The 21,054-nt window shown below is 35.0% G+C and overlaps 1 protein-coding gene across 1 annotated transcript; it reads right to left on the bottom strand.

Annotated features, from left to right (window-relative positions):
* Positions 1–19,839: 19,839 nt before the first annotated feature.
* Positions 19,840–20,796, bottom strand: LOC145009941 (uncharacterized). Its single transcript, XM_078968553.1, has 2 exons — positions 20,759–20,796; positions 19,840–20,551 (listed from the first exon to the last, which is right to left on the bottom strand). The coding sequence occupies exons 1-2, from the start codon at positions 20,794–20,796 to the stop codon at positions 19,840–19,842; spliced, it is 750 nt and encodes a 249-aa protein (XP_078824679.1).
* Between the last annotated feature and the right edge of the window lie 258 nt (positions 20,797–21,054).

The raw sequence follows: 21,054 nt of genomic DNA on the forward strand, positions 1-21,054 counted from the left end.
AAATGACCCTAAACCATAGGGACCATTCGTGTAATTTACTCAAAACAAAGAGTAAATTACATGAATGGTCCCTATGGTTTGGGGTAATTTATGCGTTTGGTCCTAACTAATTTTTTTAACTCGGAAAGTCTCTACTGTTTGTTTTTGTTACGCGTTTGGTCCCTACTATTTGTTTTTGTTACTCGCTTGGTCCCTATCTTACCTAAAAAGACTATTATTTAAATAGGGAAAAATAATGAGGTAGGTAAGGTAAAGTGAGAGGAATGGAGTTGGGGGTGTGTTTATTTAAATAAATTAAAAAATCAATGGCAAAATAGTCTTTTTAAGTAAGACAGGGACCAAACGTGTAACAAAAACAAACTGTAGGTTCCTTCCGAGTTAAAAAAATAAGTTAGGGACCAAACGTGCAAATGACCCTAAACCATAGGGACCATTCGTGTAATTTACTCAAAACAAAGAGTAAATTACATGAATAGTCCCTATGGTTTGGGGTAATTTATGCGTTTGTCGGGTTGTCGTGTCGTCCAGTTAGGGATCTAACGCAGGTAGCACGATGTGACGAAAACTTCTTTACCACCGAACTAAAATGTATTTAATTTCCGTAACGAGGACAAAAATTTGATAAACAATCTAAAAATTACTATTTGCATCAAACTTTATAAATGTAAGGGTTATATAATATAATGAGTAAATTAAAATGAAGTAAAGGCAAAAATTACTTTTTATTTTTATTTTTCACACCAACTTTATAGCTTCTCATCCCTTGTAGTTTTTTTAGAGTATTGGGTATGGGTCACACCCATATCCATTCACAACATGTCCACATCATCACCAACTCTTCATGACTTCCAGAGGGGGTGGTATTCTCATTCTTAACCTCGTTGAAGTGAGGCAAAAAATGAAGAAAAACATAGGAAAGAAACAAAGAGTATGGCGTTATGGGGCGTTATGCTGGCAACAAGAAGCAACGAGCAACACCAAAACGAGAAGCAGGGGCGGTATTTGTGGCGTTAAGACGGCATTATGGAGGTGCCACATAGGCACCTCCATGGCATTATGTTCCCGTACTGTATGCTCTTAAGGACTATGGCAGCGGACTTTCTGCGCTCTAAGTTTGCTTTCTTCTATTTTTCCCGCACATAAAAATCCATCAATAATTGAACAACTATTTTGACATTAATTCCAAAGTCAAAATTGTCTAAATTTCCAAAATCTGCATCATGTTTTACAATTTTTTTTCTACATTTATCAAATGATACCATGCACTACAACAATAAAACCCTATAGTGACGACAATTTCGGACCCTATCCCGACGACTTGTCGTCGGTATAGAGTCGTCAGCGTAGTCATGTCTGCATAGGTCAATAGAGTTGTCGGTATAGATGTCGTCGCGATAGCGTTACTTATTCCGAGGACTCGTCGTCGAGGTAGAGTTTGTCAATCATATTTTCGGGGTTAAAAAATAAAGTTTTATTAATTACCTATAGCGACGACTTGTCGTCGGCAAACCTTTAGCGACGACGACTCGTCACCACAGGTTTAATCTATTACGATGACAAGTCGTCGCTATAGGGTTTTAACAGGAGCCAATAACATACCTATTGCGACGACATGTCGGGATAGGTACTGTTTCTTTTTTTTTTTCTATTTTACAAATTTAGTACATTATCATTGCTGCATTTTTAACAAATCCAAAACACATTCCAACATATATCACTTAAAATGCATTAACTAAGTACCATTGTTCAAATTCAAAACATCAAATTCAAGTTCAAATTGAAGTCTAGTAGTTAACTAACATTGTTCAAATCACTAAAAAAAACATCAAACATCATTATCATAATCATATCCTACTTCTTCTTCTCCTTCTTCTCCTTGTTCTTCCATCCTTTCAGCAACTTGTTGAGAGGTACTTGCTTGTGCGTTAGACTTGAATAGAAAGTTAGGAAATGGAGGTGGTTGGAAGCCCGGAATACATGCCGCCAATGACGCATTATATTGTTGCAAGTATTCTTGCATTTGTTGTGCATCAAATTGGGATTGAGATTGGGATTGAGATTGGGGTTGAGATTGGGACGATTTTGAAGTGGAACATCGTTCATTTGGAATTAAACCGAAGTTGGCGGTTGGTCTCCTACCCACCCCGCGAGCATACCCGCGTCTCGTCCCAAGGGCACGTTCTAAACATTCTTCCTCGTCTACTATTCCGCTTTCCCCAACCTCGCTTTGCATTTTCTCATATTCTTCTTGAATTTTGTCCTAAAATAAAGAAAATAATAAACATACGTTAATTAAAACAAACAACTAAACTTAAAATTAAAATAATAATAATATTCCTTAAACAAAAAACTATAATTAATAATAATAATAATATATTTAAACAACACATTCATTTCGTTTATCACTTATCCAATCTTCTTATGCTCGACTTGTACACCAACCTGAACCTTCTTTGTAGCAAATTTGTCCCCGACCCTCAATATGTTGCGGGGTTCATTCCCATTTTTTCCTATAATAAGTGAAATCAATAAATATATTTATACAAATGTTAATAACACTTTTAACTAATAGTATAATATTTTATTACCTCTAAATAACGTCGTTGAGCATAGGGTCTACATCCGTGAGCACTTGTGTGCGGAAGTTTCGACCTACAAATTTTATTTTTGTCCGACGTGCGTCTGTATTTATCGGTCAAAAATAACAAATCAATCATTTTGTTCCAAGCTTCGGCGGACCAATCAGTCGGTGGACATCTTCTTGCCCTTTCCACATCATGATATCCGCCAACTCTATCAAAATGGTTTTTCATATCATGCTTGCGGTCTCGATAAGCTCTTTGCATGTCTGCTTGGATACCCGCTCGAAGGGGTTCCCACAAGTCTGTGCCCCGGTACCTATTAATATCAAAATAAGTCTGCAAAAGGAAAAACATATTTGATTAGTAAAAAAATATTTAATAAGTGTAAAATTCAATACATATAAAATATATTGTATACTTACCTCTAGCTCGGGATATAAATCATTTTTGGAATCAATAGGAACACGACGCCAAGTATGATAATGCAACGGTACCTTTGATCCCACCAGATTTGAGATTAGTCTGACAAACATTTGCCCGTTGTCCCCCACAAATCGGTACGTCCGCCCGGAGTTACACTCGTCGCCTGGGAGGAAAGGGATGAAGGAAAAAGTCGTTGCGTGCAAATGAAAGAAGTCTGCGTATCTGTTTTAGGGTATACCCCTATACCGACGACATGTCATCGGTATAGGGTCTCCATTAGCGACAACGTATCATTTATTCCTGAAATATATATATATATATATATATATATATATATATATATATATATATATATATATATATATATATATATATATATATATATATATATATAAATGAAAAACCCTGTGCCGATGACAAGTCGTCGGGATACCATTTCCCAAAACTACGTCGTTCAGTTTTTCTGGCACATGGAATAAAAATAAATGGAAAATAGTTTTTTTTTATACCTATACCAACGACATGTCGTCGGCACAAATTTTCAGATTACCGCCAACATTTTCGTCGTTCCCGCCAAACCTATGGTGACGATACGTCGTCGGCACAGATATAGTGGTCAAAGGAAATTGGTCAAAAGTTTCAAAAGATATGGCGACAACATGTCGTCGGCATGAGGTCCTCCGCCAAAATTTGCTTCCTGGAAACCAACATCATTATTTCTCTGGAGCTCTTCGAGGGTTGTTGGCCAAGACATTCGAGGATGAGATCCGAAGTCTGTAGATGAACTTTTTGGGCGATGATGCACATCTTCCATCGCAGGAGGTTGGCCACTCGAACGCCCCTTCCCCCATGGGGATAGGTTGGATTTAGGCGATGATGTTGATTGTTTTTTTTTTTTTCATCTGGGGTGGAGGTTCTCCGGCAAAATTTGCTTTACCCTTACTCTTTGAACTCTTCGAGAGGGGTTTTGGCCAACACATTGGAGGATGAGATGTTTGAATGTTATTTTGAAGTGGTCTACTTATAGGACAAATACATACACATCTTACGTACGTAGTATGATGACCCATAAGATGACCTTGTTTCTTTGAAATTCCAGCAAATAGCAAGATTGGTTCATTTATGAATATATTTTTTTATTTTGCGTTCTTAGAAAATATCCCAATTTTTTCTAAAAAAACAGGACACAATACTTTTTTAATCGCACCTTCTAATTGTTATGATTTTTTTTTCTATAAATTAGTTTTCAATTCTTGTTATTTTTTACTAAATTATTTATTTAGATTATTTGTATTTAAATTTAACTTATTATGAAAAGATTTTTATTATTTAGATTATGTTTTGGATTAAATCAATTATATCTATTTTTACAACTATTTCACATATTTTAAAGTTTAAAATATTACGAAAATGTTTATCTATATTAAAAACAAGTTTTATTCGAAATGAATGATATCCGAAAATGATTATAATGTAAACAATATCTCTTTATCAAAAATACCATAACTTGAAAGTTTATTTTTGTACTAAATGAAGTTAAAAATTTACCTTATTACTTAAAGATTTTTTTTTACATTTTCATTATTCATTATTATTATTTTTTTCATATCAAATTAATAATCTTCTGGATTGAATCAACCATTTTTCCATTTTTCTTTATTCTTTTTTCTTAGAGTCTTTTAAAGACTTTATAAAATAATTAATAATATATTATTAAGTTTAGTTTGTTAACATTTACACTATCTATATTGGTAACCCAACCCAACATAGTGATTCATTAAAAAACTAATTTTTTCTTTCTTTCATCATAACTCAATCAAATCCAAACTTTCACTCTCATTAACATCCAAACGGAAATCATTTTTTATTAAATAAATATAACTTTATTTCTTTTTTATTCAATAAAACTGATTAGAAGTATTATTATCAACAACATGCCATTTATTGCCTAGCAATACACCTGGATGACATTACAACGATATCTTGAGCAACATCACATTCTTTATGACAAAATATATAAAATGAAAAGATATTTAAGCCAATTTTTTATCCTATCCTAAATCATAATTACTTATCATTCCATTCCATGGTAGAATATAAAAATTATAATAAAATTTTCTATACGAATTGCATATTGAAGTATAGTCAAAACAATTTTTTCATATACACCGATAGATTATAAAAGTTAAAATAATTAAACTTATAGAAAACTGCCACTTGATCCTTTAAATATTAAAATATAAACCAAACCTTGTTTGATACAAAAGCATTGGTCGCTTGTTTTTGTTAATTTTCCTTTATTTTAATATTTTCTTCACCACCGAATACATAAAGAATTCAGCGATGGGTAATAGTCTTAAATTAATAATATATATTATAAAATCAAGACAAAGTTACTGCTGTTTGTTTTTCTAGAAAAAAAAAATTCATAAAGTATACTGACAACTTCTGCAAACCTTTGCAGCAAAAAAGGTAAACCAAACAGCTGTAAACTGTAATAAAAAGCGTGTTGTTTTTGTTAACATCTCCGTAGATTACCAAAGGCCACAAACTCACTTATTATTAATTCTTTTAAGCAAATATGGTTTTTGTGGTTTCCAAACTTGCATGAATGATTGTTTTACAAACAAGATTTAGTTTTTATGTTTACCAAAGGCCACAAACTCACTTATTATTAATTTGATTTACATTTTATGTTTATGAGTTTATGACTTTTAATTTTTTTACTTTTTAAAACTTCACTTTGATCCTTGACTTTCAACTTCGTTAAATGCTCTTTTCAACCCTCTAATTTTTAAACTACCATGTTTATCTCACATAGTGTTTATATAGTTTAATTTTCCTAATAACTTTCGTACGCTAACCTAAAAAAACTAATTTTTATGTGGTTATTTTTATATATTTGTCGCTATAATTTGAAGATAATCAATGTTTTAACGGAAATTTAGAATTTTCGATCGTTATTTTTTTTTTTTAAAAAAAAAAAACTAACTTGTTTTTTATGCTCGTATGGGTTTAAATGCAAGTTTGTCTATGTTTTGTATGTATTTTGGTTTTTATGTTTTCATGCTTAATTTAGTATACACTTCTTATATATAAGTCGATCACATATAGTAACTTTCGTAAGCTACATATTATATTATTCGAGTTTGTTTATAGTTCAACGTAATTATTTTTTATTTTTTTTATTATATTTTTTTTATGTTTTAGTGCTTACGTTTATGTATGTTTTCGACTTATGAGTCGGGTCGTGTATGATAAATTTTGTTCATTAACTTAAAAAAATATTTTTGTACGTGTTTCTTTTTATGTATGTGTCAGTAAAAATTCAAGATGGTCAACCTTTTGAAGTGTTCGACGTAAATTTAGAACTCTCATTCATTAATTCAACGGAAAAAAGGTTACTTGCTTTTTTTTACATACATGTCGATATCAATTTAAGTTCGTCTACGTTTTAACATAATTTTTTTTATATTTTCCGTACTTATTTTCATATATGAAAAAATAAGAACATATATAAAATTAAGTACGAAAACAAAAAAGAAAATTACTGATTAACTAACTAAACTTATAATATTTTTCATAATAAAAGAAAATGAGTTTCCTGGTTAACTAACTGAATATATACAAAAAGTTACATATTTATACTCCAAAACATTATGAAACACATTTAACTTTCTTTTTTTTCATGTTGATTATGAACATTTTATTTATCAGATTTGAAATTTTTTCTAATATATCAACTAAATTTACAGAAATAGATTGTTGTTATGTTTTCGTCATTCATTTAAGTACGTGTTTTTTTATACATAAAATAAGCACGAAAACATAAAAAATACATTGAAACATAAACGAAATCAAATTAAACTAGCATATACATATAAAAAGGAAACTAAGTTTTTTTAAAATTAATGAACAAAGTTCGAAATTTACATCGAATATTTCAAAACGTTTATCACTATGAATATATATCAAAACATACATAAAAATAAGTACGTAATTTTTTTAAAGTTACTGAACAAAAATTATTTTATGTAACCCTCTATTTTTTAAACTGCAATGTTTATCCCCCATAGTGTTTATATAGTCTAATTTCCATAAAAACTTTCATTCGCTAACCTAAACAAACAAATTTTCAATTGGTTATTTTTATATATATATATTTGTCGGTATAAATTGAAGATGATTATGTTTGAATGGAAATTTAGAATTTTCAATTGTTATTTTTTTTAGATATATTTGTTTGTAAATTTATTTACGTAGTGATTATGGACTTAGAATGCAATTAGAAAAACACGAAGATGAGATTTAAGATTAAAAATGAAATAAAATGAAGATGCAATTTAAGCAATGAGAAGGTTTGTATTTTGCATATTTTTTTGGTTATTGTTTAATGTTTATTGATTTAAGCAATAAGATGAACTGTGCATTTATATTTTGGTTGGCAATGGCCATCGAGTTCCAGTTTCGCGGCGGGCTTCTTCAAGGAGAAGGGAGGATTGCGCTTTTGTGAAGCTGGGAAGGGGGTTGGTTTGTTGTATAATGGTAGTGACGGTATCGTAGTCCCCTTTTGTGAGACTAGAGATGAGTGGGAGGACCATCTTCGTTTCTGACACCGGGTGTCCAACGTTTTCTAGTTGATCGGCTAGGTTCTTGAGGCATGCGCAATATTCAGTGATGTTAGAGAAGGCATAGAGATGGATGTTGTTAAATTGTTCCTCGAGGTAAACTGCACGAGTGTTTTTATTATCAAGAAATATTTCGTGAAGATGCTTCCAATGGTCAAGGTATGATGCACCAGGTTTCATGATGGTGTAAGCGAGATCCGGTGTTATGGTGCTGTAGATCCATGATTTGACAAGGGCATCAAGTCAATCCCATGTGGCTTTATCAACATCGGTGGGTGTAGGGGTTTTGTTATCGATGTGATCTTTCACGTTGTAAGCACATACGTGAATGTTGAAGAATTCCACCCATGAAGGATAGTGATCATCAGATCGATTGAGAATGAGAGGTATGACATTCTTGATGTTGCTCACTGTGAACACCGAGTGGAAGGTGGATTTGGTGGTTTCTACATCGTCTGGCATGTCGATGAGATGAGAAGGAGATATGGAGGGAAAAAGAACAAAGGTCGACTGTTGTGGAGGGTGTGACGGCTTAGGGTTAGGCTAAAAGTGACTTTGATACCATAAAGACAATTATGATTTAAATGTTGCCCTTCTCATTAAACAATGATACGTATAAATACAAAAGGATCCCTAATACTAAGGAAATTATATACACCATCAATTACATAAATACATATACAGAATATATCTCGCTAAGAGATATAGCGCAAGACAGAAGACAATATAGATACGAAGATTTTCCAAAAAAAAGTTACGTGGAATCCGAGCTCACATCGTTGGAAACCTTGGAAACAAGGATTTAAGCAAGGTAAAACACCTAATTATTTTTGCAAATGAACATCTGAAAAAATTATTCACACTATTCGCTTGGCGCGGGTAACTGCTAATATATATATATATATATATATATATATATATATATATATATATATATATATATATATATATATATATATATGGTTAGGATTAAATGTGAAAGTTAAATATAGTGTGAATGTATGACTTAATTTGGACTCTTGGATTAGAAAATCAATTGGCTAAGAATGGATGCTTATTTTTTTGAATTTATGATTAAATTTTTAATTAAATTGCTAATAAAAACGTTGAAATGGGCAATTGAGTCATTATTCATCTTTTTTAAAAAGGGAAGTCAACATATTATATGCGTACAACCCAATTATTTCGTTCGAATGGTTAATATCATTCCATATCGGTACAGAAGAATGGTGATGATATAATCATCTGCAGGTACAATTTTCACCAAAATAATCTATTATCCACTGTAAACGATAGTGTACTTACCATTCTTTATAACTTGTAAACCTAGATCAGGTGTTGACCAATATTTTAGATTTGAAGTATAGAATCAGCAACCAAGAAGGAAACGACATTCAAGTTCAAGATTACAAAAGAACTTCAAATCAAAGTTCAAAACATAGCAGGTGCGTATTGGAGGCGACAATGAAGAGGACGATGATTGTCTCGCTCCACCACCACTAAGTTTATTTTTTCAATTGATTCTTGTTAAATGCTTGTAAAATGGTTATTAAGTAGTTAGGGTTATAGAAGATAAGTATTCTTTTTGAATTTTAAGCTTTCTTTGGCCAATACTTTGAATGTTGCTTGTTTTCATAGTAGTAATGGGTTATTTTGAAAAAAAAATGTTTATTATCATGTATTCTGTATGAATGTACACTTATAGAATTTAATTTGAGTATTCTTTATATGTATAAAAACAGATAGTGGAATAAGCTTTTGTCAAAAGGGGTGATTTTTGTAATGCATTCTTTCAGAATGTTGTTATAACAATTGTTGCATTTTGTTAAACGTGTTGATGTTTCCTGGTTTTCTTGGTAACTGCAACAGATACTCAAATAATTTTTAAGCTTGTATTGCTTAAAAATTATTTACATTGTAACTAATTTTTAAATTAACATTTGAATTACAATTATTATTTTGCTTAATTGAAATTAACATTTGAATTACAATTAATATTTTTAAATTTAATACAACGTCTTGTTTTGCTTAATTCTTGAAGAATGTCTACTACTAGTATTAAAAATTATTTACATTGTAACTTCCTTTCTACATACAGAAGATTAAGAATAAAGGGAAAATATAAAATTCTTGAAAAATCTAACATGTTATTTAAAATATTCTTGCAGAATCAAACATGTTATTGTAGTAATTAACCTTATGCTGTAATAATAAATGAAAATACACAAATTATTTAAGAATTTGATATATTATTGAAATTATAAATACTCTAATGTAGTAATCCAAATCTTATTAAATGTAAATAATTATTCTGATATCTAATAAAACATAACGCGCATAAACAAAAAATTGAAAACCACTCTCAAATGAAAATAAACAAATGATGATATTATATATTTGTATGAGGATAACTCCTCATATCATGATCAGTCAACTGCTTGCAAATCTATCTCCTCATATCATGATCAGTCAACTGCATATCAATGAATAACCAGATTCTTATACTCTGGTGTCACACATCCTTTGACCTAATTATAATAGGGTTTCTCTATACCCACAACCAACTTCTCATGCTCTACTTTCTTATGTCAAATGAAAGGCTTAAAACCACCATCATCAAATATGACTTCCGTACTCTTCAATGGAATCGCATACTATAATATATTTGAATGTTAGATTTCTAACGAGAAATAAAACGGCATCCATAATTCTAAAAAAAATGTTAATAAAAAACCAAACAGTTAGCACCACAAAATGTTTATTACATAACTAGTATTTGACATTAACACTTGCACAAAAAAATACATTAAGTTTCCATATCTTCTAGAATAGACAAAAAATTAACTTAATTAAAAAAAATCTTGTAGAAATTGATAAGTGTTTGCAAGAGTCATCTCAAATCATATGAAGTGATGAACATCACATATTCTTACAGAATATCTATTTATATATAATATCCTGAAAAAACTACTTAATTATTCAATTTGATATGATAATTTTTAAAGAATTGTCGTACTGCTTGGAAAATAAAAGGACAACAAATTTTTAACAATTTAGAAGAAATTTCTTTAAGCATTATTAACATATATGTACATTTAAATAATTTTGAAAGTATTTCAAATCCGAATAAGAAAATATGTTAAAAGAAGTATTTATCGTTATCACATTCTTAAAGAATGGGTTACTCTAACACTACTAGAAAACTTGATCAATAGCTACGACACAATCTGTAGCTATTCCATTGCAATAAACGGATAGCTACGAAATTGCTATGGAAAAATGGATGTAGCATAATGGCTCGTGGCTAAATTATAGCTACGGATTAGCTACGGAACCGCTACTGAATAGCTACGGAAAATTCCGTAGCTACCATAGCTACAGAATAGCTACGGAAAAAAATAGCTACGGAATTCCTACGGAATCGCTACGGAGCTAAATAGCTACGGAATAGCTACGCACCTAAATAGCTACGGAATAGCTACGGATGCACATAGCTACGGAATAGCTACGGACCTAAATAGCTACGGAAATCCGTAGCTAGCTTCGTTTTTATTTAAAAAAAATTAATTTAAAATCTTCCAATTTTTTTGTCAAATACCACATTCAATTCAAATTTGTCCCAAAAACCATATACAATACATCAAAAAACATCCCTAATACCAAGTTTGACACATTTCATTCCATTGTCCAAAATACCATACAAAAATAAGCACAAACAAACAATATCAAGTGTTGACAAATTCAGTTGTTCCAAAATACTTATCAATTGTCCTAAGGTGGATTATCGAGGGGAGCATAGGGTTGATTTCTATACATATTCAGCATCCGCATAACCATTTCCATTTGTTCTTTCATTTGTTGTTGTTGTTCCATGGTAGAAACTTCTGCACATAACCTATCAACCCAAAAAAATTGTAACACAATTCAATACTTAAACAATAATAGCAATGTACTTTAGTTTATTATAACAATGCATTTTTTTATAATACTTATAGCAATATACTTAACTTTTAATCTCCAACCTTCATTTGCCTTTTGTTTCGATAATGATGAATTGTAACCACCTACAACACAAGACACAGTTCACTTGAAGTTTTTAATTTATTTAAGAGAATGTTAAGATATACCTCAGTCTTTGATTCATAGAATGCTTGCTGCATGCTTTAATATATGTTAATATAAACCTGCCAAATATATAATAAAATTGCTTGGTAGATTGTAAAAAATAATAAACTATTGTAAAAAATAATGAACCATTGTATACTCACCTTCAAAATAAAAGAACATTAGTTTGGCACGAAGAAGCAGCTGCAAAAACTCACGGGCTAAAGGAAGCACCTGCCAAAATAACAACCTACTTTTATTCATTGTTTATTAATTATTCATAGATTACTGTCATTCTACAACATCAAAAATTTAATATCAGTTGGAATGCCCCTAATGGCTACTTTTTCAAAACATATATACCCTAATTATTCTAAAATTGTATTCAATAATGCCACGAACAAAAAAACCATGTAACATGCTAGCTAAAAAAGGATGTTAAACAAAGAGTCGTCAATTTACCTTAATGTGTTCAAGACTTACCTAGTAGAGGAAGAATGGACAAAGCTAACCGTTTAATTAAACTTCTAACATAGATTGTGTAGTGGTTAATAATAGAACATCTGTAACAAAAAGAAACAAATATTAGTAACAAAACATCAATTTCTGCAATGGGAAGGGCCAAGGAAAGATAACGAGGTGGTTTGCTCGGCTCTAAAAAAATGAAAATTTTAACCAATGAATTAAGCTAAATTCAACCAAATTTTAACCTAATGAATCTAACCAAGCCATGATCAGCTTCACTAGTTACCAGAATTTCAATAAATTTAACCAAAATTTAACCTAAAACCTCAAATTCGACCTAAAATATAATCTAAAACCTCACATTCAACAAAGCAAATCAACATTATCAATGAATTAAGCATCTTATACACGAAGTAATATCAAAACAAAACTAGGGTTTTACCTTTCTTTGGGAACAAATCGAGCAAGGAGGCGGTGAGATTAGGAGGGCAGATGCGCCGGCGAGATGGGGAGGGCAGATGGAGACGGCGACACGGATTGCCGGTTAGAAAAACGGAGAAGCAGGGTTGACGAACGCAACTGTGTCTTCATCGAACAAGGGTATGTGTTCGTGTGCGTCTTCGAAATCGTCTCCCTGCGATGGCGACTGTTCTTCGGAGATGGAGGCAGCAAATCGACCGGACGAGCGGTGGTCGCGTTTGAGGAGCGGAGGACGGGAAAAAATGGAGGAGAAGTCGGAGGCAGAAAAGGGAGAAGAAAGGAGGAGAAGTCGGAACGCGTTTTTGCCCTAAGATGAAGTTTTATTAAACGTAACAAAAAAAATCGGGGCTAAAATAAAACTGGACTAAAAAAACTTGGGTGGGGTTCGAACTAGGTTACCAACATACAATGTTACAAGCTTTACCATCCATCCGGGCATGCTACATCCGAATGAACTAGCCCCTTTGATGAGTTCAAGACTCTTTGATCGTTTAGATCTTTCACAAGTACGATAAAAGAATTATAACAGATAAAAACAAATTATGAACGAACACAGATCAGAATCAAATAAGAGCTTATGATTCAAAACTGAGTCACGCCTCAGCAGAGCTCGATGAAGAACTTTCCGTTGTAGAGGCAAGCTAAGGTTTACAAGCAATGTAAATGAAAATAATAAAAGCGTCGTTTTCTAAGTCTGCATGCATGCAGCTTATATACTTTAACCCTAAAACAAAATTATGCACGACTGGATAGGCCCAATACTAGCAACTAAACTAGGCTATGGATCGAGCCCATGACGCAATCCACCAGACTCAACCATCTCCCCCTTTGCGTCAAATGAGGTGAGAGATTATTTCTTCTGAGCAGGCCTCACTGTCTTGATAACTTTAAATAGTTTAGGAATAATGGCGAGAAGAGTCTGTCGAAATAGAATGTACCACCTCAGCATGTCGACAAACAACTTTTTATCTGATGCACTGTTCTGGTCGCACCTCTGTATGATCTCCAAGATATGCTCGAGACAAGACATCGAGAAGAGGTGTTTGTCAACAAGAGCGAACATACATTTCTGACCTTCGCCCCTGAGAAACATGACTGTGTGATACTTGGAATCTATCTTCCCCTTGATCATGGAATTAACATTGCCAGCTCTGCCCATCGGTTTGATCGTTGGTCACTTGTGTATAGCAGATGCAATTTCCTGGTCCATTTTTGCTACCTCGTGTATGTAGCAGACAAGCATACGCTTGACATGATCAATAATCAGTTGATACTCCTAAGGATTTGACAAAAGAATGTTGTTGAGGAGTATCCAGTCATGGGGGTTAAGGTTCGGTAGATCAGCAAGGGTAAAGTGGTGAACAGAGCCTTCGGTTCCTCTAGTCACCCTAAACTTGACATTGATGAATTTCCCTGCTGAATAGGGTTTCATCACCTTGATGGTGGTTATCTTCTTCGAACTCCATGTCTGGTATTGAGGTTGAGCAAACTCCAAATAAAAATCTAACATATCCCTATCTACCTTCGGGTTTGGAGATGGAATTGCAGCAGTCGAATTGAAACAGTGGAAGACGAATGCCTTTCTAGTGATTGACATGTCGAACTGCGCATCCCTGGAGTTGTCAAGGCTGAAAGACATTGTTGGCTTGAGCCATAGAACAGCTAGCTCATCGATCGCACACCTCTGAAGCGAGTTTTTGGTCCATTCAGGGAACATGGCCTTTTTCTTTTCAAGGAGCTCCGCCTCCTTTCGCTTCTATTCTAGCTCAGATCGCTCCTTCATTGAAATTTCTTCAGTTTGTTTTTGTGAAGAAGCAACCTTTGGGACAGGCTTTCTTGGAACTTCAACGTAGACATCATCTTCGTTGTCAGTATCATCTTCACCGATTTTCTTCTTTTTCTTTTCCTTGATGCTGAACGAAGCTTCATTACCCTTCGGTTCAGCAGCTGGCTTGGGGCTAGATGGAAGAGGTTGATTCGTCTCTTGTTTCTCTTGCTTGAACTCTTTCTCTCCCCCTTGTTGCGGTTGGACCCCAACCACCGGAACACCCTCGATACGACTGAGGACGTCTAGGGCCGGTCGGAGCTTATCTGCTAAATGTCGTCGGGTGGTGATAGTGACAAGGGGATCATGACCTTCAATGAGATGAAGAAGAATGCAGTGAACCTCTACAGCTGAACTCCTTATAACTTCCTTCTCTGATTTGAGGTCATCAATCTCAGCATGAGCAGATCGCAGCTTATGAGTTTGCAATTTAAGCTGATTTGTGTGTCTGACAAGCTTATCCATAAGCCCATTCTCCATAGCTAAGTCCGCTTGTAGTTGAGATAAGCATTCGTTAACATTAGCATGGAACGCTTCATTCGCCTGCTGAATAGCATGGCATGCTGCTTCAACCTTCGAGCACTCAGATTGAAGAGTTTGTTGAAGAGTTTCTACAGAAGAGGTAACTATAGCAGCGTTCTTGACAGCAGCATCCTGCAAAGAATCTAAAAAGATATGAGCCTGAGAAACTAGTTTATCGACTTTTGCGGTCCCATCCTTGCACTCTTTTGTAGACACATCAACAGCTTGAGAAGCCTGTTGACACTAAGAAGTGGAGGCTTCAAATAGCCTTGGATGCAACAGTTAAGGAGGCTGAATGTTCAACAACAATTGAGGAGAACAGAGCCTTTAATGCCGCATCTAAATAAGCGCCTGAGGAAGAGGAGGAAAGCAATTCATCCAGTTTTTCGTTTACCGCTTTGAGATGACGTTTGGTGATAGGCTCGTCGTCATCATCCTCACTTTGTACTCGATAAGAACTGAAGTCTGTAGAGTCAAACTCCAAGTCCTCACCGCCTAAAATTGGGGTTGTTTCTGTAGAAGGTGTTGGAGATAGGGGTTTTGAGGAAGTTGAAGGTTCGGTTGTTTTAGGAGGTTCGGTTGTTTGAGTAGGTTCGGTTACAGGAGGTTTGAGAATAGTGAAGGTAGGTTTTGTAGTGGTGGTAGAGGTTGTATCTGTGAAAATGGGAGTGGGGATAGGTATGGAAGTAAAGGGTTGAGAAGTGGTTGTTTGAGAGATAGGAGGGATAGAAGCAGGAATGGTAACAGATGGAGGTGAAGGAGGCAATGAACGAACCAGAATTTCTGGAGATGGGGAGCGAGGTGGAGTATCACCGCGGCCCGAAGCCTCTTCATCTGAACTTTCGTTCTCAGAATCTGTAGTTGGAGCGCTCTTATGCTTAGGAGGAACATATTCTGAATCTGAATCACTTGAGGATTGAAGAATAAGTCTCCTATCAGGCTTCTTCTGCTTTTTGGGTTGTGGTTGAGAAGGAGCTGCTTGATCAGTTTTCCTCTTCTTGGGGGTCTGCCCGTTGGATGGTTTTGCTATAGGTCCCTCCTTTTGCGATTCAGGTTTCTTGCCCCTTTTGGCTGGTTTATCATCTTCTTCAATAGAACAAAGAATTGTAGGAGTAAGCTCACGTGGACCAACAAACTTGCGTTTTCTATATAGATGAAGAAGATTGCTTGATGCTGAGATACAACCAAGCATTGTTTCAGGAATGGAGCCGATGTACGAAAACTTTGTGGGGTCAGTGACGATGATCTTCATCGTATGAAAAGTGGTGATTGAAGAAAGTAAGGAATTCGCCATTATTGGGATGCGATTGCGATCCATTGCCCACTTGGTGATAATGGTCCAGAAACGCCCACAGGAAATTTCGGAGTGCTTTGATGAAGAAAGTAAACATTGAACCAACTGCTGCCAAATGATAGATCCATAGTCAAGATTGAGCCCACTGTACAACCCATACATCACCGTCATGAAGGCCTTTCTAGCACCGTCAGAACCAGCACTTCACTCAGATAAACCCTTGAACAGGAGTGTGAATAGGCCATTCCATTGAGGAGGAAGGCAGGAATTCTTGAACTTTGTGATGGTTGTTAGGGTTTCAGTATACCCCATTTGATAAAACATGGTAAACAGTTGGCCAGTAGTAATAGAGTTAGGGTTTACCAGAGATGGGTCTTGTGAGAGACTGATTAGGGCACAAAATCGGCTCTTGGAGATAGCGACCTTCTCATCGTGAAGCTAGAAGTGGATACGCTCATTGGCTTTGTCATAGAACGCCGTGGACTAGACATGGGATAAGAGCGACATTGGCACAATTTCAACCTTTGTCAGTGCATCTACAAGTGGTGAGTATTTGAGACACTCAACCACATAAAGCATATACGACTCATAAACGAAGGAGTAAGATCGATGATTAGGTTTTGCTGGGGTTTTATTGTGAGGAGGGGTTGACGAATTGAGGTATCATGAACAAATGAAGATTCTACAATTATTGGAGCTTGAGAATGATGATGAACAGTGCAGAAAATAGTCGAGTTTCTTTGAGAGCTTTTTGGAAGTGATAAAGGTTGAGAGAGTATCGTTCCAATTCCTTTTATACGTACAAGGATGAGAGAGAAGAATCCGGATGTAATCCTGGAGTATCTCTAAAAACGCGCCTGACTTGATGTGGGAACAGTTGGCATGCCAAAGGTGACGTAGGAGAGAGAAAAATGTTTCCCCTTTTTCACGCCTTTTGATAAAAACTCACCTTTTTCAAATCGCCAAACCGTTTGAATTTCTGCTGAGTCAACGACCTTTCAACCCAATCGTTTCACCGTATAACGCTTGAGTATTTGTGCCTTGATAATCTATGTAAAGCTTAGAATTTTGGAAAATTAAAAATTTTCGTGCAAAGTGTGTAAGAGATAAAGAAATAAAACGAGTATTTTGTGATTGACTGTGATGTCGTAGATAGACATAAATCAATTGATTTTGGGAAAAAATCACTTCCTTCAAAGTCAAGAGAGACATTGAAGTGCTTGCTTCGTTTCCCATGAAATAACAATCAATAACTTGTTCAGAAGTCTTGAAAGGCATCTTTTTAAAGGGTAAAGTGGGTGGCTTTCACTTCAATTCATAATTTCGATACTTAACATAAGATCAAAATAGAACGAAGTACTTGTGAGATCATTGTGATCTGTTGAACAAGTAGGTGAGAAATAATTTACAGTGACAAGTAAGTTTAAGAAATCTCAAAAAAAAAAAAAAAAACTGAATCTTTTAGGGTTAGAGACACCTTGGTGAAAGGTAATCTCAGAAAGATTACTCAAAAACAAAAAGAGATTTCATTGGGTAACAAGTAATATCTTGAATTATTGAATTCACCGTCAATTCATTAATGGTGTTGAATTTTGGGTTTCACTTAGTACATAGTGGCATGAAACTAAGATCATGAACGCAAATTTTGTATAACCATAAACCTCAGTGGTTAAGACTGAGAGTCTCAAGGGTTATATTGATGAAATGAATTATAATGGAGAAAGGTAATAGAGATGGTATAAGAAGCGAAAGTACCTCTGCATTAAAGAAAAGAAGGACCAAGCAGAAAACTCTAAGCTCAATGTGAGTAGAGTAAGGTAGCTCATGATTAGAGTGAATAACATAGCCTAGATTGGGAAAGCATGATTGGTATATATCATGTTATTAAGGCCTCACTCAAAATCTATCGAGGCTTTAGTCAACATACAGCAACATGCTTCTAGGGACTCCTAACTAGGAAAACTATTTACTTGTCTAAGCAAAGCCATTGAGAGCGAAAAAATAAATAATTTTTTTTAATAAGAGAGAAAAAAAATAGAGAAAAGATGTACATAAGTAAACACTTGAAAACGCCAAAAAAAATGAACAAGTTCAGAAGGACTGAACCCGAAATAGACTGAAAGCTTGGTTCATTTCGGTTCATGGACCAACTTCACCCGAAATAAACCGAACCCGAAATAGACCGAACGCTCGATTCATTTCGGTTCATATAGGTTCGCTCTATTTCGCTTGTTACCTTTAAGAGAGAGAAGGCGATATTGGTACTGACTCGGCTTGCATCATTCCAAGGCCTTGTAAGATCTTATTGAAGCTTGCTTCAGGTAAAGCCTTTGTGAAAAAGTCTGCCAGTTGATCAATCGTTCTTACGAAGTGAATTTCTACGTTGCAATCTTCGACGTGATCCTTGATGAAATGATATCTCAGTGCGATATGCTTTGTCTTCGAGTGTTGCACTGGGTTGTGAAAAATTTTGATTGTGCTTTCAGAGTCACAGTATAGGGGGATTTTCTTCATGTTTAAGCCATAATCCTGAAGCTGACTCTGTATCCATACGAATTGAGATGTACAAGATGCCGCAACAATGTATTCGGCTTCTGCAGTGGATAACGAAACACAAGTTTGTTTCTTGGATTGCCAACTGACTAATTTGCCATCCATAAATTGGCATCCTCCTGTGGTGCTTTTTCGATCCAATCCACAGCCACCCAGATCAGCATCTGAAAATGTTTGCACGAAGAATCCAGAGTTGGCTGGATACCATAGACCTAGAGAGGAAGTTCTCTTTAGATAGCGAAAGATGTTCTTCACTGCTTGAAGATGAGATTCTCGTCGGTTGGCCTTGGAGTGTCCCGTCATTCCAAACTTGGTGAGCAAAGTCTTGGTATATGCTTCCTGATTAATAAAAATGCCTTCGGGTCCCTATCATGCTCTGGGAGCTTGTTTCAAGCCATAGACAGCTTTGTCAAGGATATAACAGTGATCAGGATACTTCTTGTTCACAAATCTCGGTGGTTGCTCAACATATATGGTTTCTTCAAGTTCACCGTTGAGGAAGGCACATTTGACGTCCATCTGATAGACTTCAAAGTTCTTGTGAGCAGCGTACGCTAGAAAGATACGAACAGATTCCAGTCTAGCCACTAGAGCAAAGGTTTCTTCATAATCGATTCCTTCTTCCTGACAATATCCTTTGACTACTAGCCTAGCTTTATTACGAATAACATTTCCTTCTTTGTCCATCCTATTTCTGAACACCCATTTGAGACCGACAACCGAAGCATCCTTTGGTGTTGGAATAAGACGCCATACCTTGTTTCTTTCAAACTTATTTAGCTCATCCTGCATGGCTTGAACCCAGTCTGAATGATCAAGAGCCGAATTAACAGTCTTTGGCTCGATTTTGGACACGAATGAATTGAACATACAAAACTCAACTTTTGAAAATAGAGCAGCCTGTCTCGCTTTGATTTGGGATCGTGTCAACACCTTTTCAGAGGATTGCCCAATAATTTGAGTCTAGGGATGATCTTTGGTCCATTTCACAAGTGGAGGAAATTTTGAATCATAGATGGGATCCAATTCAGTATTGATTTCTTCTTCGAGTTCAGACAAATTGTCATCTTCACTAACTGTTTTCTCCCCCTCGAAGAATGATTCCTGTTCAGGACCAGCATTTGTACCTCCTTCATTGGTTGGAATTTCAGTGGAGGCTGTTGTATTTAGCGATGAGTTCTCCCCCTGGAACGAAGAACCTTGATCATGATGGGGAGAAGAACCCTCCCCCTCAATAGTAGGATGGTCACCAGAAGGTTCGCTTCCGTCTATACTTTCAGTTCCTTTGGATTGATCATCAGCCATTTTTCTAGCAACATCATCTACAACTTGTTTTAAGTTGTCAACATTGTTGTCTTTTGCAGTTGATTCTGAGTCAATTGCTTTCTGAGGCTCTTCAAACAAGAGCATGAATTGATCGAAAAGATTTGAGATGGAAATAGTAACCTGACCATTCTTTGGAAATATGTCTTGTGATACATCTTTGGTTGCTCTTAACTTCTTAACATAACTATCGTCAAAGGTGACATAGTATGTTTCTTCAATTTTCTTCGAGCGTTTATTGAGAACTCTATATGCCTTGGAGTTCAAGGAATAGCCCAAGAAAATTCCTTCGTCCGCCTTGGCATCGAACTTGTTTCGATTCTCCTTGGAGTTGAAAATGAAGCATCTAGAACTGAACACATGAAAAAAATTTCACGTTTGGTTTTTGATTGTTCAAAATTTCATAAGGAGTAATGGAGAACCATTCAATTAAGTAGGATCGATTCTAGGTATAGCATGTAGCCGCAATTGCATTAGCCCAGAAGTATAATGGTGTCACACCCCAAAACCAAGAACGGCGGAAACGTTCTGGGGTGGAGGACGTCATGTACAGTATCACAACAGTGCAAAGTAGTAACAAGCAACAACATCATCCATTGCATTATAAGTAAAGTTTTAATACATGTGTGTTCTTTCATAATGTATAACAATAAAATGAATAATCAAAATAAGATGAGTCTTGTTTGTGCTCCATCTTCTCAAAACCTGGCCATCATACCTATCTAACCGGTGACCTGCAAGTTATTTTGAAAGCGAGTATCAGCCTAAAGCTGGTGAATTCATAAGTATTTAAGTGTCATGTCTTGTTTTGAAAAGCTGTTATGAATGCCATGTAAATCTTTAAATGAAACAATT

Source organism: Lactuca saligna, chromosome 1 (assembly GCF_052625555.1).
Source record: "Lactuca saligna cultivar CGN05327 chromosome 1, ASM5262555v1, whole genome shotgun sequence".
Classification (NCBI taxonomy): Eukaryota; Viridiplantae; Streptophyta; class Magnoliopsida; order Asterales; family Asteraceae; genus Lactuca; species Lactuca saligna.

Coding starts and splice junctions, on each gene's coding strand:
- LOC145009941 (XM_078968553.1), bottom strand. CDS start 20,796: ATGGATGATGTTGTTGCTTGTTACTACTTTGCACTGTT. Junction 20,552..20,758: donor TGTTACTACTTTGCACTGTT/GTGATACTGTAC, acceptor TCATGTGTTCAG/TTCTAGATGCTTCATTTTCA.